Raw genomic sequence first — 18,218 nt, forward strand, 5'->3', positions numbered from 1 at the left:
TATCAGCAACGGCAATATGTGAATGTGTGAGTGCGTAAATAATGGAAAGTGCTTTGAGTGCCTAGGAAAGCATCCAATATTATTATTATTATTTTCTTAATATTATGATTATTATTTATAATAATACTACGCCGTTGCCTTGCAGCAAGAAGGTCCTGGGTTCACATCCCAGCCTGGGGTCTTTCTGCATGGAGTTTGCATGTTCTCCCTGTGCATGTGTGGGTTCTCTCTGGGTGCTCGAGCTTCCTCCCACAGTCCAAAACATGACCGTCAGGTTAACTGGTCTCTCTAAATTGTTCTTAGGTTTGTGTGTGTGTGTGTGTGTGTGTGTGTGTGTGTGTGTGTGTGTGTGTATCTGTGCTGCCCTGCGATTGACTGGCAACCTGTCCAGAGTGTACCCCGCCTGTCCCGCCTGTTTGCCCATTGGAGAAAGGCTCCAGCCCCTCTGTGACCCTGCATGGGACAAGCAGGTTCAGATAATGGTTGGATGGATAATAATACAAATATATTTGTAGCTATAATATGTTAGAAGGTTGTTAAGACACATGAAAAATGTTTCAAGCTAACTTATTTTCCAAATTGACTATTGCAGCTTTAGCCCCATTTTTAGCATTCTATTATCATGGATTTCCCTTGATATTTACTTTTACATCTACCTTGCAAACTAATTGAGAGGCCAATCAGTTCCCAGGTGCTGTGTCCGTTTGAGACTCAACCTTTTATCTGAGACAAATCAATGCAGGTCGGATATCTTCGTCTGCAGACGAACAGGAGGTTGAAGCCATAACAGCCTAGCCAACTGACGTCTCAGATTTAGATTTATAGCACTGATCTTTCTTCTGCAGAGCCCAGAGAATAGACGTTGCTTAGAGCTGCTCTACCAATCAATTCAATGACAGAAAATTAAGTTACAACAACCCATTTACTAACCTCCAACATTATTTTCTTCTGTAATTGTGCAACTTGCGTGCAATCACGAGCTGTACGTTTCCCTTTTATGTATACATTTTCCCCTCGTTTTTTGGATTTAGGGACATGTTTTTAAATGCCACGTCTCCTATAGTGGATAAGTCAGATTCTACCTCCATTACTTTTCTTTATTGCATTTTTGATTCATGCTGCAGAATTTACTGTTGGCCCTCCAATATCTTTCAAGATTTTTTGAGAGGGCTGTCAAATAAATCGAGGGTCATTATGAATGAAGTGAAATGTGAAAATTAAAAAGAAATGTTCGAAGTAGGCAATTATTTACCTACAGGTCTTATTTTATGCTAAAATGGGACGAGACACGTTGACAAACAAATCAGCTTTATGACCATAATGACCCTCGATTTATTTGACAGCCCTCAAAAAATCTTGAAAGGCATTGGAGGGCCAACAGTCAATTCTGCAGCACTTCAATCCTTTCAGAATAAAGCAGAATGAGGAAGTTTGCTTTAGCTAATCTTGATTATGTCATATAGGGAAAAGCCGTGGAGTATTTAATAGTGTGCAGAGTAGTTCAGTCTTTAAACAGCAGTGCTCCTGGTGTTTTGCATGTCATTTATTATTCAAACTGAGACAATCAAAAACTTTGCAAAGTTCTGCAAAAATATTCCCGATTTGATTTGGGTATTAGTGTGAGTATTATGCTGCGCTGTTGGGAAATCAGACCTGGGTTTAAGCTGGGGGTTCATTTTCATTTCTAACCATAATTAAGGTAAGAGAAATGCAAGATCACCAGCAGCTAAGCCGAAAAACGGAGAGGGGTGAACTTTACCCTTGGTGATCCACTGAAACGTTCGAGGAGCGCCACAAATTGGAAATGTAAGTGCTAATTAAAACGTATCCAGCCGGTGTCTCGACTGTCTATGGTGCAAGAATCTAAACGGAGCTTGAGTGGGCACGGCCACAGCAAAATGGTTGGAAAGGATGGAGGGAGAGCAGGCCATATTTGTAGATAGTATGGTCAATATTTACTCTGAGTAATTGGTCTACACTGCCTTGTGTGAGATACACAGCCTCCCTGCCTTATCTCCTTCTGTTCTCCTTTATACTGTGCAACCACAGTTGTGCTGCTGTGCACGATGCCTCCCAACAGCAGAATAGTTTAAAGCATAGCTTTGGGTGCTATGTATGGACACAGAGTCATGATCATTATAACCGTCTAGCTGCCCACAAACAACAGCGGTTCTGCCCGCAGAGCCATCTGTAATGAGATTTATACCCTAACTGTGGTGATGAGGTGGAAGTTTTTTTTTTTCCTCAGTGGTAAACCATTGTAAGAATTCAGGCTTATCCGTCCAACGACAGGGGCACTGGAACAGGATGTGTGTAGTTTGATAGTAGCAATCTCAAAGCCACTGGAAAAGATGAGCTGTCTCTTGGTTCTTTACATTTCTTTCAGGCCTACACACAGTCCCTTTGCTGTTCTTCATTGCCCTCAAAGCAACTTTCCAATTAACCCTGCTGTCCCTCTCCAGCGGCTCTTTGAAGTTGTTTTAGATGCTCCTGTCCTGCGTTTGTTCTGCATGACTCTGAATGGGGATTTCTGGTATATTTTACTCTGCGGCACTGTCAACACAAAGAGGCCCTAATCATTGCTTTTGTGTGTGTGTGTGTGTGTGTGTGTGTGTGTGTGTGTGTGTGTGTGTGTTGGCCTGTAAACAAACGCTCATAAAAGCTGCTGATTGATCTAAAGTATAGACATTGTTGTGTTGAGAGAATGTGACTAATTACATTCAGGTATTCATACCGTAAGGTTTAGCAAATGTTTTATGGATGAACTTTGTAAAGTATTTTATCTTCTGGGGAAAATATACATATTAAGTATGAATTAGCTTAAAAGTGGGGTTCACTCATTTAATGAACACATTGCAGTGAATGACTTGCAAGCTGTGCTCGGGGCAAAAAAGCCCAGAAATGCTTGGTTCAGCCCCACAAGACTGCTGCTACAGAAAGACAGAACACGACAGGACAGCGAGCCTAAGTCACTTCTGCATCATGGGTCCCCGGAAGAACGAAAAAATGAATGCAAGTCAATGGGGCTAAAAACTCTATTTTCTAATCCGCTTTGTCTTATGCAATTGTACTGCAATTTAAATGAAAAGTAATGATGGGTGTTTCGACCACGCCAGTCACGTACTTGAGATTTATTAGCCTATAAAAGTTTGTAATTAGCATGACTACATATTAGAAATCGGCACGTCGCATATGTGACGTCACCACATAATCTCCTCTCTCCAAAGCAGCTGCTACTTACCAAATGGCCAGATTTATGGTGGTTCTTTCCTCCTGTGGGAAGTTCGCTGAACTTAGTCATTTTCCCTCAGTTTTCTAAATCAATCAATCAATCCACCAATCAATCAATCAATCAATCAATCAATCAATCAATCAATCAATCAATCAATCAATCAAAGCTTTATTTATAAAGCGCCTTCCGCAACCCTGTCAGGAAGCCCAAGGTGCTGAACACTGTACAGTACTGGTTTGATGACGTCACTTTCGTGAAGGGCGATCGTAGTCCTGGACGTATTTTCACAGACACCCCCCCCCCCCCCCCCATTTGAAAATAAGCACCTTCTTGGTGTCAAAATGCGTCTTTAAAATTCACGGATATCATATGTGAAATCATGGCACGAAACAAGTGGATTAGAAAATAGCGTTTTTAGCTCTGTTGACTTGCATTAATTTTTTCGTTCTTCCGGGGACCCATGATGCGAAAGTGACTTGGGCTCCGTATATGGGAGTCTTATTTCCTGTTATTTGGACATCGTTCCTCAGATTGGATAACAGCAATGTGACTCTACCACTGACTGGCAATGGTGTTGCTAATGCTAACAGTTAGCTCCTACTAGTTGGGACGTTTCCTGCTATTTTCTGGACACTAAACCAACAACAGCCTTCCACATCACGAGTCAAGAGCAGTGAGTCCATGAATGTTAAGTGACAGTGTGGTGCAGATCTGTCAGGCTTTTCAAATCCTGGATTTTTACCATCTATTTTTTATCAGAAGGTAATGCAGGAGATTGATGTAGGAGACTATTTGCATGTTCAGCCTACATTAGGGCTGTCGCGGTAACCGCAAAAATGAAATATCGCAATATGAAGAAACCCACTGCGCTGCATCATGCGCCACCGCCATTACTGAACTTGGTTCAACTCAATGATGCTTGTTGAGAAGGATGGCTGCACTGGTATCAAAATGAAACGTTACTTCGCTCCTTTGGGAGCACTTTGGTTTTCAGTACGTCAGCTGCTGCGCAGCCAGAGTCCTTGGCCGAGACAGAGCAGCCACCAGCGGCAAAAAAATAATAATAAACGCTCTGAGACTTGCTGAAGTCCCGGGCAAGCACTGCTTCTGCAACCGTCCTGAAGAGAGTTTGAGCCGAGCTGGAGCTCACTCGCTACCTGCAGGAGGAATGCATCCACCCTAAAGAAAACCCCCGGACATGGTGGAGCAACAACCGGGAGAGATTCCCTTTGCCCGCCAGTCGCACGCAGGTACGTGTGCGTTAGTGCAACGAGTGCACCGTCCGAGAGGGTTTTCAGTGTTGCTGGAAATGTTGCCTCCCCTCTCAGATCCTCTCTCAAACCGTATATGGTTAACATGCTGGTTTTCCTTGTGGGTAACAAGGACGTGACCGAGCTATAAATCACCGTCATTCGTGTGTGTGTGAAAGTGAAATGATAGTGCCCCCCCCCCCCGGCGCACGCGCCCGGTACATGTAATTTTTTATGCTTGATTTTAAACAACTAAACAAAATGGGGACTTGTTTCTTATTTGTTAGATGCTGCAGCCAAATTTGCATTTAAAAGTTTAACCTTCTCCTGAATTTTGTTGTTTTTAAGTTCAGTCGGACTCCGACTGTCGGAGAAACAAACGTTACTGCGATCTGTGTTGTTACTGCCCTTTGATCTGCATTCAGTTAAGTGTTATTAAAGAAGGCATGGCAATTTTTAACCTTTTTTAAATGTGTAAACATTATGTTTAGATAGTACTGCAATAAAAAAAGGGCTGCAATAATATCGCACACCGCAATATTAAGCCACCCTGAATCACCGCAGGAGGAATTCCTCAACCGCGACAGCCCTAGCCTACATAAAAAACTCACAGTGACCACTTTAATCAGAAATATCATTAAACATGTTGTTTTCAGTATTCTACACCTTTAAACTTTTTAAAGGGATGACGCTGTACCTTTAATATCAGCATGACTGTTTTTTTCTGACTCATTTGCATGAAGCTGAAAATAGAATGGCAGATAAAGGGTGAATCATGTAAAAATGTCAAAAAGAGATGCAACAAAAACATTCATTTAGACACCAGATCCAACACCCATTAAGATGAGAGTCTTTGAGAGGTGTTTATTTCTCATTCTGAAGTACCATTCTTGATTTGACACTGAGCTGATTTAACAACAAGTAAAGACTGGAAGTGATCCGTGAGTAAAACAGAACCAACAGCTATTGTGCCAGCGATCCATTGTCGATTTGAATCTTCACTCTGGGAACTAAAAAGAAAAGGTGAAGGTTTGGATATTGCATTTTTTTTTGTCTTTGTAACTTATTGGATTTGACCTGCATGACCTTGAAAACAATCATTAAAAATCAATAAGTAGTTTTTCATGCTGCTTTGCTTCAGAAGTCCAAGGAGAGATTAAATGCTTTGATTTAAATACCATAGAAATAAACGGAACCCCCCCACTTCTTTCCCACTACCATTGTTCTCTACCTTTTAAGATTTTAACACTGGTACTTGCCATGTTTTTGCACTGTTTTCAATATTTTAATATTTATTTATTTATTCTTAACTTGACCAATAACTCTGATTTTGATTCTGATGAACCAGTAGACCAGGTGGTCTAAATGGCTGGAGCTGGGACACATGACCGTGTCTTTCGGGGTCTCTGCCCCCTTGTGAGTTTGATTCATTTTTGAAGCTTAAAACGTGGGCACAGATCACACTCTCAAAGTCTTGTTAATGCCACATTAGAAAGCATCGAATAGATGGCCTGGAGGCTCTTAACTGCATCACTCCTCTAAGTGATGGAAAACATTGGTCATTCCTCGTTACGCTGTTTGGCCAATGAAAGCTGGTTCTGATCCCGTTTTTAATGCCCCGGGTCAAATTGCATCGTAATTTCGCCTTCATCAACCCTGGATTTTACCATTGGTCTGTTGTGCCATTTGTTTTGGGCATCCGTTTCTTCGGAGCACCGTTCACCTCCGTTAGCTTTGTAATTACAGAAAATCAGATCAGATTCCAGCTATAAAAGTAAAGAAAAAAGAAAACAATCTGAAGTAATATTTCCTTGTTTTGAAATGCTGAAAAGACATGCTTGTGTAATATCTTCCTTTAGTGAACTGAGTTTAGGTTCTGATGAGATTTTGCTGTTCACCAGAAAAGTAAAAGGGAAATAATCTGATCCCACATCCAGCGTGAAGCGATTGCATCATTAGCAGATGTTGCAGGAGATAAAGATGAAGAGGATGTACAGTATATGTTCTTCTAGTTTGAGCTAAATCTCTGATATGGTTTCCAAAGATTCCAATGATACTTGTTTAAGAGAAGGTAAGGTGCTTTCAAGAGCTGTTTTCTTACTTTCATTCGATCGTTCGTTCATTCGTTCATGTATTTTAAAAATGCAGAAGTGTATTTTTACATAACCACACACAACATACACAAGTTTTTATTTATAAACTCAAGTTAGAAGCTATAGATGAAAATGTCTGTAACCTGTTCTGTGACTGACGCAACAACGCACCACACAGGTTAAGCTACTGCAATGCAACTTTGTTAAATCAACTCTTAATGTTATATCTGTTAAGGCAGTAATTATGTTATTTTATTATTGTCACATTTCAGGGACAGGACAATTGATTAGGATGTTTTTATTTAAAAAATATATATGCAAAGAGCTCTTTCCCTTGTCTGCCACCTTCTTGTTTCTGTGTTGCACACGACTTACCAGAGGTTTGCATCAGCACACCAGAGGGCATAAGCTGTCGTTGGGTAAGAAAAGATCTACAGATGGTTTTCTGCACCTGCTGTGAAATCAGGAAATTAAGGATGGTGATGAAAGAAGACATTATTTTAATGTATGATTTTCTCCTAGAGCTGATCTGGTTGTGGTTGTGCTAATTGTGGTTTGAATGTAAACTCTGGATAAAATTTCATAAAACACTGTAAAAAACAATGTGGATTTTACGGTAAAATGCCAGCAGCTGGGGTTGCCAGAATGTTACCGGGCAAAACGTTTTTCTTTTACAGAAAGTTTTTTTCTTGTTGATTTTATGGTTAAAATGGCGCCGAAGTCAGTATTTTACTGTACAAGAAAATGTTTTTACTTGAAAAAATTTCATTGTATTACCATAATCCATTATAAAAATAATTTATAACATTTAATTTGTGCCACTAAAAACATTTTTTTCCACTTAAAACCAAATTCAAAAGGTTTTCCTCCATTCATCCATCCATCCATTTTCTTCCGTTTTTCTGGAGTCGGGTCGCGGGGGCAGCAGCCTAACCCCCAAATTCCACTACCTCCGCTCCGCTACGCTCCGACACGAACGCCGGAGCAAAATCGGTCCCGTTGTAGTCAATCAGAGCAATTCCACTACTGCGGCCGTGCTCCGGCAGTGCGGCGCCGTGCGCCGCCCTCTGTTCCGGCATCCGGCAAAAATAGAATCGATCCTATTTTTGCCGGACGCCGGAGCACCTCCGCAGTAAATGGACAGAAATCACAACCGCCCAACAGGAAAAGGAGCAAGCACAACTTCCGTTTTTCACAATAAATCGATAAACAAAAGGCGTTTTTTGTTTCATATGCACAGGTTTAACAACTTTTAACAACTATCAATGGCGGCTGAACTTTAAATGCACAAAAGTAAGCCATAAATACAGTTTCCACTATCAAAGTAGTCACACTTTGTTGATCCAAACACTGCTGATCTCTCAACACAAATGATGGGCAGATTAAACAGTTCATTTCGATGCTTCTCCCACACAACGGGTGTTTGGATCTAACTTTCACGTTTAATCCTCGGACTGTATCGCAAGATCTTGAAAATCCCGCGCATGCTTGTTTGCCCACCTCAGGTCTCCGCACCGGAGCGGAGCCGTTGTAGAGCGCGTACCAGTAAAAATTGAGTTCGGAAGCGAGCGGCTGCGGAAGGCGGGGGCGGACCGCAGCGGAGCGGAGCGGAGGTAGTGGAATTTGGGGGTAAGTCTAGAGGCCTAGACTTCCCTCTCCCCAGCCACTTGGGCCAGCTCTTCCAGGGCAACCCCAAGTCATCCCCTGGCCAGGTGAGAGACATAGTCCCTCCAACATGTTCTGGGTCTTCCTTTAGGCCTCCTTCCAGTTGGACGTGGCCGGAATACCTCACCAGGGAGGCGTCCAGGAGGCATTCTAATCAGATGCCCGGGCCACCTCAACTGGCTCCTCTCAATGTGGAGGAGGAGCAGATCTACTTCGAGTCCCTCCCTCATGACCGAGCTCCTCACCCTTTCTCCAAGGGAGAGCTCAGCCACCCTGCATAGAATACTCATTTCGGCTGCTTGTATTCACGATCTCGTTCTTTCGGTCACTACACAAAGCTCGAGACCATAGGTGAGGGTAGGAACGTAGAACGATCGGTAAATCAAGAGCTTCACCTTCTGGCTCAGCTCTCTCTTCACAGCGACAGATGGGTACAACGCTCGCATCACCGCAGACGCATCACCAATCTGCCGAGTTTTTCCTCCTCCAGTTTATTTTACACACACACACAGAAAATATTTCATCGCCATCTTTGCTAAAAGTTATTGTTGTTATTTTTTAAATGTGTTTACACAGTAATTATACACACCAAGTGTTTCACCAGTTTTTGGAAACATTTTTTTCCCAGTGCACATGAGAAAAAAAAAGACAATGAATCAGGCTTCACCATTTTTTCTTAGTCTGTCTCACTTAATCCTGTCACCATTAAACTAAGACTATGTGAAATAGATGTCTGAGAGCATTTTAACAGGAACATTGTTTGGAAAGCAACATTTATCGATTTCCAGATAAATCTGAAGCAAGGTTTATGTTTTTTCCTAGTTTCAGTTTCACATTCACCTCAGAAGTCGCAGGTTTCTGTAAACTAACCCCAACGTTTTTCACTTGAAGTAAGCTCAGCCACGATTTAACAGGAAAATGTTCTAATTCTTTGCAGCAGCAGGTTCACCTTCTGCGTCCTGCTCTCAGTTCACATAAAGCGACCTACCAGCTGAACCCGGTTTCAACACTGCAGCTTATGCTTTCTCCAGTATGGCTTGAACTTCTCATTACTGCCACATAGCTTTGTTTACGAGCTAAACCACTTACCGCATGGCGTCAAACCTTCGCCAAAAGGCCATGTTTCACCTTCCAACCCATTATTCCACAGCTGCACTGTGTCGACTGTATTCATTCAGAGTACATTCTTTGTGCTGAAACTGTTTAAATGTGGTGTGTGTGTGTGTGTGTGTGTGTGTGTGTGTGTGTGTGTTTAAGGTGTAAAATATCTGTTTAGTTTGTGCATGAGTGCTGCTTTGTGTTTGTGTATCTCACCCATTGTGATGCTGCCTCACTATACACCGATCCCAAAACACGGTTAACACTGAATGACCTTTCCGGCGTTGGTGTTTATGCAATTGTCCTCCATTTATTTGCTCTCAGATTGATGTTGCTTTTTAAATTGAGCAATTCTCTTTAATGTGTTTTCATCTGGAAACGAATAGCTCCAGTAATGGTGTTGCATTTTGACTCTTGTGATGACTATCACGGGGATTACTGTCTCATTTCGTCATGGCGTCGAAGATCGTAATAGTTTTTTTTATTTCCTCTTTTTTCTTTACATCTTCCATCAGAGAGCCAACTGCTTCCTGGGAATAACTTCACCACCGAGTGCAACCTTCCTGGAAACTTCATGTGTGGAGATGGGAAGTGCATCCCGGGCAGCTGGCAGTGTGACGGATTCCACAACTGCTTCGACAAGAGCGACGAGAGAGGCTGTCGTAAGTTTAACTCAAGGAGCCGTCATCGGATCGCGTTTTAGATCTAGCAGCTCTGCCCTGAACCAAGATTGCCTGTTAAAGTCATGTCATGTTCTCTCAACTCCTGAACCCTTCTTGCTACATTGTCTTCTTGTTTTACTTGTTCTCCAGTCTTTGTCCACAGAGCCATATAGTAAGTCTAATTCTCTAACAATATAAATGAACTGCCCTCCTCAGTCTTTAAATCACTCCTCTCCCCTCCGTCGTCCCTTTAGACCAGTTTAGTACCAGGGCAACCCTAATACCATCAAAGAGAAGAGAGTGCTGATTACTTCCGTGTGCAGTTAGAGCGACGCATACATAATTCTACTGTAAGACTACAGTAGTAGTTCATTTTGGATCCCCACATTGAGCTGGCTTTGATCCCCCTGGTCTTCTGCTCCTCCTTTTTCCTCCCTCCCATCCCAGCAAGAGCTCCATGCGAAGATAGGCTCACTGATGAAGATTGACTCTGAGTTTCTGGCACTCTGAATCCAAACCACAGTATGCTCACAGCTCTAAATGACTCATGCTCCAATTTTCACCCCTCCAAGCACCACCGCCGTTTATCTTGCCTGATGGTTTTTGACTTTTGGTTTGTAATTTGCTTGACTTACATTGGAGAAGCATACAATCAACTCTTGCAACATTTTTTTCCTCCCGTTCCCGACCTGGCTGATGCTCCTGCTGGAAGAAACAAAGGATCACATATTTTTTCCTCCATTCTGTCACTTTGCTTTACTTTTTTCCTCAATTCCCCTCAAGCATCCTTTTTTGCTTCACTGTTTGCAGCTCAGAGAGCAGGAAGATGACTTTTGACAGTGTTGTGTCCCATAGCATCTCTGCAGATACGCACAACCCATGAAGCTAAAACCTTTTTGTCATCTCACTTTGTGCTGCCTCAATTATTTATGGACATATTTACATATATGCATGGTAAACTAACCCTTCAGCTCATCGTTTCTCCTGATATCCATGTTGCATTAATAAACCACTTACACAGGTGGATTCTGCGCCCCAGATTCTCATCGCTTGGTGACCTTAAACTGCCAAGAACTACCAGTTCTGGAAAAAACGCAAATGCATATGGTTTGCGTGTTTTTCTTGCACAGTGACTCTGTAGAACTGCAGATGCTTCCACTTAAACCAAAAAACAAACCGGTATTTTTATTTATTTATTGCTCACTGCTAATACTACATGTAGTGTCAACTCCCAAAGATAAAACTTGTCTCAAGCCATCACACTCAGCCAGCCTCTGCTGTCAGGGGGACTGTTTGCGCTTGTTGTAGGCATCTACATGATCTCTTCTGGCGTAAGTGGGCCTTATTATCTCTAAATAGTTGACTAGTTGACAGGCGGCCGATGCACGAACGTTGCTCCGGCTCCGTTAGGGGCTCCAAAGAGAGACAGACCAACAGACAATCGGAGGGATGGGAGGAAAGGGAAGTAAGAGGAAGGAGTGGGACTCATTACGGTGGCTTCAGCAGGAGTTCTGTCAGGATGCGCATTATCTGAGGACAACAGAGTGCCTGGAAACTCTAAGGCTGCAGCACTGATTTTCTGCAGGCAGAAACATAATTAGTCACCCCCTGCTGGAAAAAAACACACACAAACTCCAGATTCTATATTTATTTAACAGAGGAAGATGGGAGGCTTGCTCATTGTGAGTGACAGTTTGTTGACTTAAGCTTACTCTCCTTTGGTCCATGAGCTGCACGAACAGTGTGTTGTACTGTAGATGTGTCGAAAACAGACAAAATAAATAAATAAATAAACTAATTTGCTGTCAGAAAAAAAATTCTTACAAATATGTAACGACAAACCACACAATGTGTCACAAATCAGCATGTTTTCTCCAATAAGACATCACATTTCTTCCGCTACACAACATAAGCGGTTCGATCCTGCCAGAAACCTTCCACAAATGCATGCTTGAATACTTTATCAGTTCAGATTAACTTTTAGAATTATATTCAGTTATGCTCCTTTGAGTTTTATTAGGGTTGTTAAGAAAATTAAGATTTTCAGCAACTCCTTTGGATCCCTCAAAGCGTGTACGCATGGCTAGTTTTTGCACGTAAGCATAAATATATTATTAATTTGCCAACATTAAATACATGCTGGAACATTTTTCCCTCTGATCATTGGTTAATTTTAGCTCATGCATTTGCACCAGAAGGCAGCTGTAGTGGAGCCCCTTTAAGATCATTAGTCAATAGATTGTGCTGATGTGGATGTCTCTGATCCAAGGAATAGGAAGGCGCCTGGAATCGAGGTCAGAGGTCGAATGTGGTGACATCTCCGTGTCTCAGTTACAAAGAAAATGTTGTTTTTGAAAGCCAAGTAGCTAACATGGATGAAAGTATGACCTTAAAGCACTTTAGTCGCCTGCAAATGACACCAGGAGATTGTTTTTTTTAATTCAGAATCTGTTTGTGCTTCTGCAAATACACAAGCAATACACACTTGCCTTTGGTGGGGTGCATGAGTAAGATCAGTCCACACACATAAACTGTAGATGACACTTCTTGGTTGATATGTTTTACAAGCATACCAAAATAATAAAACCTATACTTTAGTGCTTTACTTTGTATGGCTGTCCAAAAGTGCAGAGGTATCAGCCCACTTCAGAGGGAAGGTAGACACCATCAGACGTAACATTTTTTCCTCCCAATGCCATGCTGCTCCCAATCAATCTGAGAGTGTGTGTCTACCTGAGGAAATAGGGTTGTCACGGTATGAAAATTTAACCTCACGGTTAATGTGACCAAAATTATCACGGTTTTCGGTATTATCGCGGTATTTTTTAAACGGTGTTGCATATGTTCAGAAAGCATTGATAGTCCTGTTCTACACAAACTGAAATAGTTCTGAAAAGGTTTAACAGTGTTTATTAAACCTAAAATAACACAAAGCCTTAGCAAAAGTGCAACTTTTCACAAGTAAAGGAACAAATAGCTTATTTTTCTGGAACATGTTACAGTAGTCAGTGCAGGTTTAAATTATACAAATCCAAACATTCAAAACATAAACAATATGTAAACAAATCAAAGAAACACCACTTGTTTTCTCATATACTTGTTTTCTTCATTATCAAAATGAAAATCTAAAACTCCAGTCCACACTTGACTTGAGCACTGTACAAGTCAACCTTAAAAAATATGTATTTAAAATAAATATCCACTTTAAACAAATTACTAAAATAACTACTACACTATGTAATCAAATCCAAATGTTCAAGTATAAATGGCATTGAATAAGTAAACAAATCAATGACAAGGAACTAATTGTATATTTCTCTTCATCATCAACAAATAAGATGCTTCATCCAGCAACAGGGTGTCCGTGACACGGTTTAAATGCTGGCAGAGGACGCTGCGGCTGCAGTATATAGTGACTCGTTGCATTCTCCCTCAACCAAAAGTCCTCACGTCATGCATTTAAGCTAAAATGCTAATGTTAACTTACCTTGCACTGGCTGTAGAGACGTGGGTGATGGTCACGCAGATGTGCCATGAGATTCGAAGTGTTGCTGCCTTTTGCAGACACTTGTTTCCTGCACGTTCTGCAAACGGGATAGCAGTCTTCTATTAACTGTCCCTCAGCAATTTTCAGAAATCCAAAATATGCCCATACTTCCGATTTAGTCTTCTTTGAGGGCTGATGGATGTCCTGGGCGCTGCCGTCTCCTCCTTCGGCCATTATTTCAGCTTCAAAGTTTTGGTGCCGTTGCAAACTAAAAAGTGCGTGTGCGCGCCGCGGGAACTTCAGCAGAAGCGACGGTGGCTGGTAAGGGTCACTGCGCCTAAACCGCGGCCACGGTAAACCCACCGAGATAATTTAGTTTTTTAAAAACTGGACGGTTATTTTTATTGTCAACTTTTTTACCGGGGTTTACCGCTATACCGGTTACCGTGACAACCCTATGAGGAAACACTGGACAGTTTTGTCTTGGTTGAAGTTGAGACTATTGATAAAGTTTTCTCCTCAGTGAGGCCTACCACGTGTGTTCTGGACCCTATCCCCACAAGGTTTTTAAAACAATTTTATGACTCTTTTAGAGATGAGATTTTAACTTTGATGAACTGTTCCCTTCAGACGGGGGTCTTTCCTGCTGCTTTTAAACGGGCAGTGGTCAGACTCCTGTTGAAGAAGAGCAATTTAGATTTTAATGACTTTAATAATTTTCTTCCGGTATCCAACTTACCATTTTTAAGCAAAATTTTAGAGAAGCTTGTTTTAATACAACTTAATGATTTCATCAACCACCAACATGTCCTAGAGAAATTTCAGTCTGGTTTTAGGGTGAACCACAGCACTGAGACGGCCCTACTGAAGACTTTAAATTACTTCAGAACAAATTATGATGCTCGGAGGGCAACAGTGTTGGTTCTGCTGGATCTAAGCGCTGCCTTTAATACAGTAGACCACACTATTCTTTTAACCCGTTTAAAACAGATCGGCCTCTCTGGTGTTGTTCACAGTTGGTTTACTTCCTACCTCACAGACAGGACTTTTATGGTGAGTCTGGATACCTGTTCCTCTGGGGTCCACAGCATCACATGTGGGGTGCCTCAGGGATCAATTCTAGGCCCAGTGCTTTTTAACCTCTATATGCTCCCTCTGGGCAGCGTCATCAGGAGACATGGGGTGAATTTCCACAGTTACGCTGATGATACACAGTTGTACATCTCCGTGTCTCCTGATGACGCACAGCCAATGGAAACACTTTTTAATTGCATTTTAGATATTAAATCATGGATGACTGAAAACTTTCTCCAGCTCAACCAGGGCAAAACTGAAGTTTTAGTCATCGGTCCTGAGGCCCAGAGAGAGAAACTTTTACCTAAACTACAGTCAATGTCTTTTTATCCATCACTACAAGTGAAGAATCTGGGCGTTATTTTTGACTCTGAGCTGACTTTTATTCCCCACATTAAAAAAATAGGTTTTTACCATCTTAAGAATATCGCCAGAGTCCGACCCATTCTCTCTCGGGCCAATACGGAGACGCTAGTGCATGCTTTTGTAACCAGTAGAATTGATTACTGCAATGCCCTGCTTTCTGGTCTTCCCAAAAAGAGCATCTCAGGTTTACAACTTTTACAAAACTCAGCAGCACGTGTCCTGATGAAGACCAGGAAGCAGGAGCACATCACTCCGGTTTTAAAATCACTGCACTGGCTCCCCGTATGTTTCAGGATTGATTTTAAGGTTTTTTTAATGGTTTTTAAGTGTCTTAATGGTCTTGGGCCTTCTTATCTTTCAGAACTGCTTTTACTGTATAAACCCTCGCGGTCTCTGCGCTCCTCTGGCAGCCGTTTCCTAGTTATCCCTAAAGTTAAGACTCACACCCACGGCGAGGCGTCCTTCAAGTATTACGGCCCTCGCCTTTGGAACGGGCTGCCGGAGGACCTCAGGTCCGAAGGGAACATCCAGGCTTTTAAGAATAGGCTCAAGACCCACCTTTTTAGCTTAGCTTTTAACTGATTACTATTTATCTATAAATGCATATTTATCTCTTTTATTATTTTTATCATTTTATCTACATCTTAGTGTTTTTACATGATTATGTTTTCTTTTACTATCTTTATAATAACTTTTTATCAGTTACTTTTTATCATTATTAGCTTTTATTATTTTATATGTTATATATCTTAAATCCTCCAGTGTTTCCTCTGCGGAGCCCTCTGCCTTGGGGCCGGTGGTCAGGGGCGGCGGCGGCCGGGGGGCTCCTCGGGTAGTGCCCGGGCACTGGTGGGGGTTTCTGCCCTACGCCACTGGGCGTCATGGGCAGGTCTCTTGGCTGCTGCCGTGGATCTGTTGCTGCCAGGGCAGATGGCTCCGCTGATGATGTGTCGTTCATTACCTAACCCATCTGAACTCAGCCTATTGTTTCCTCTGGTGTTCACGAGTGTGTGCGTGTGTGTGTGTGCATGGACGAGTGTGCGGGTGATTGTATGTCCACTATGGAAATTGGGTGCGGGAGGGGAACTGTAATTTTTAATTGTTTTATACTTGGGGAGCGGGGCTGGGATGGGAATGTGGGATCTATGGGGCCATTTTAATCTGTAAAGCACTTTGAGTTGCATTTTTTGTATGAAAAGTGCTATATAAATAAAGTTGATTTGATTTGATTTGATTTGATATCATGAAAACTAAAACTGAGTTTCCTCTCCTCAGCCTGGTATTAGATTGTAGATATCCAGGTCTGTTTTGTCCAACAGATCCAGCCTCCAGGAATCGTCTCTGAATGGTGAAGAATGTTAATTCACCAAGAAAAAGCAGGATTCTTTCGTCCTTCCAAACCCACTGCTCATCTCTTGTGTGTTTGTTCTGCTTCCCTCTAACTCAGGGGCCAGCTCCAGTCATGTAAATCCATTTTTACTGTCAGGAAAGAGAGATTATTACGTACGTCAATTTGATTGTGTTCAGTGATGCATTTTTGTTAATTTGGTGGTCATTTTTCCTTTTGGGTGAAGTTTAACTTCTTTTCTGTTGACTTTACCATATTTTTATTGAACATTGGTTCTCTTTGGCTTTTCCGTTCAGTTACATTAGTGTTGTTCTTGGCTTTGTTTCTGCTGCAGTTTTCCTTCAATATGGGTAAAATCATTCTGTTCATTGCAGCAGTAGGAAAAACTTTGTGAGAGAGAGAGAGAGAGAGAAAGAAAGAGAGAGAGAGAGAGAGAGAGAGAGAGAGAGAGAGAGAGAGAGAGAGAGAGAGAGAGAGAGAGAGAGAGAGAGAGAGAGAGAGAGAGAGAGAGAGAGAGAGAGAGAGAGAGAGATCAGATCACTGATCAGTAATCAGATGAGTTTTAGTCCATGCTTAATGATATTTTGAATACATATAAATTAAGAAATAAGATTAGTTTTTGCAAGACTTAAATGTTGTGATGGTAAAGTTACTGTATTTTCACTGCCTGGCCAAAAAAGTCGCCACCTGGATTTAAAGATCAGGCACATCTCTCCTCACTTGCCGATTTAAGTCGTCCTTAGGAACTGAACCCAGACCAGGTCCCTCATGTACAAAACCTGCATGATATGCTCAGACAGATCCAGATGTATCCAGCTGTTCCTCCACAAGGGTCCACACCCATAGTTGATCAAGTTGGGACACCCCTCCATCTAAATATGCCAATTGCTGCTAGGATATGTCCAGAATGTTTTGTGTGATGGTACCATCTAGTGGCTGACAAGCGTATCACACCAAAACGTTGTTTCATTTCCATATTTATTTGTTTTTTTAAACCTTTATTTAAAGAGCAAGTCACCCCCTACCAGAGTATTATTCCACTCCCACTTCCTGTTTGAAAAATGCAACAAATGCTGTTGCCTAGCAGACCGAGAGGGCGGAGCTGCTGGCAAATACACACACACCCAGGCTCACAACGACATTGTGACATCATATCGCACCAGCTAACATTCTTGGGTACCTCTTAGCCAATAGCGGAGGCAGATTTAAATTCAAATGCAATGCAGAGTTTTTACCTGACGGCACAACACTGACAGTTTTAGGCAGAAAATCAAATTTTCATCTAATCTTCTCTAAGGTGCAGAACTATTGACTGCACATGTCTGCAGCACGATTAGACACATATTTAAATAGTTTATCAGAAAAAAAAGTTGATTTAGGGGTGACTTGCTCTTTAACCAGATGAGTCGACTGAGAACTTAACCTCATTTACAATGATGATCTGGCTAAGACACAGCAGCAACAGCAACATTTATGGCCGAAAGCAACACCTCTCATTTATGAACGTGCTCCTCTAACTGACAAAACAGAGCTAAAACACGTTGTTTTACAATTATTATGCTCATGCTCTGTTTTGTTTCCTTATATTCATAATTTAAAGACTTGTCTATGAGAATGGTCGCCAACTCTGCATCAACTGAGGTACGTCCTTAAACGCTCAAGCATTTGTGTGATAAAGTGACAGATCATTTGCTGCAGTGGACCCCAGACTCTGGAACTCTCTCCCCCTGAGCCTGAGATCAGTGGACTCAGTGGTCTCCTTTAAAAAGCAGCTGAAAACTCACCTGTTCAAGCTGGCTTTTGCATGACCATCGTCACCACCCTTCCCTTGTTTTGCTCATGATCCACCTTTCCTGGGGCACACTGATTTTCCTTTCCTATTCATTTTCTCTCTCCATTTCCTTATGCGATTTTTTATTCGCAAATTTAATTTTGTTCTCATT

The 18,218-nt window shown here is 41.8% G+C and overlaps 1 protein-coding gene across 3 annotated transcripts in view; it reads left to right on the top strand.

Annotated features, from left to right (window-relative positions):
* ldlrad3 (low density lipoprotein receptor class A domain containing 3) overlaps positions 1-18,218 on the top strand; it is a 129,189-nt gene that overhangs the window by 33,855 nt on the left and 77,116 nt on the right. For all 3 annotated transcript variants that reach the window (XM_015964831.3, XM_054733219.2, XM_015964830.3), the window contains exon 2: positions 9,854-10,000. In XM_015964831.3, coding sequence (XP_015820317.3) covers positions 9,854-10,000 — 147 coding nt within the window. The remainder of the gene's footprint in view (positions 1-9,853; positions 10,001-18,218) is intronic.

Source organism: Nothobranchius furzeri, chromosome 4 (genome assembly GCF_043380555.1).
Source record: "Nothobranchius furzeri strain GRZ-AD chromosome 4, NfurGRZ-RIMD1, whole genome shotgun sequence".
NCBI lineage: Eukaryota > Metazoa > Chordata > Actinopteri > Cyprinodontiformes > Nothobranchiidae > Nothobranchius > Nothobranchius furzeri.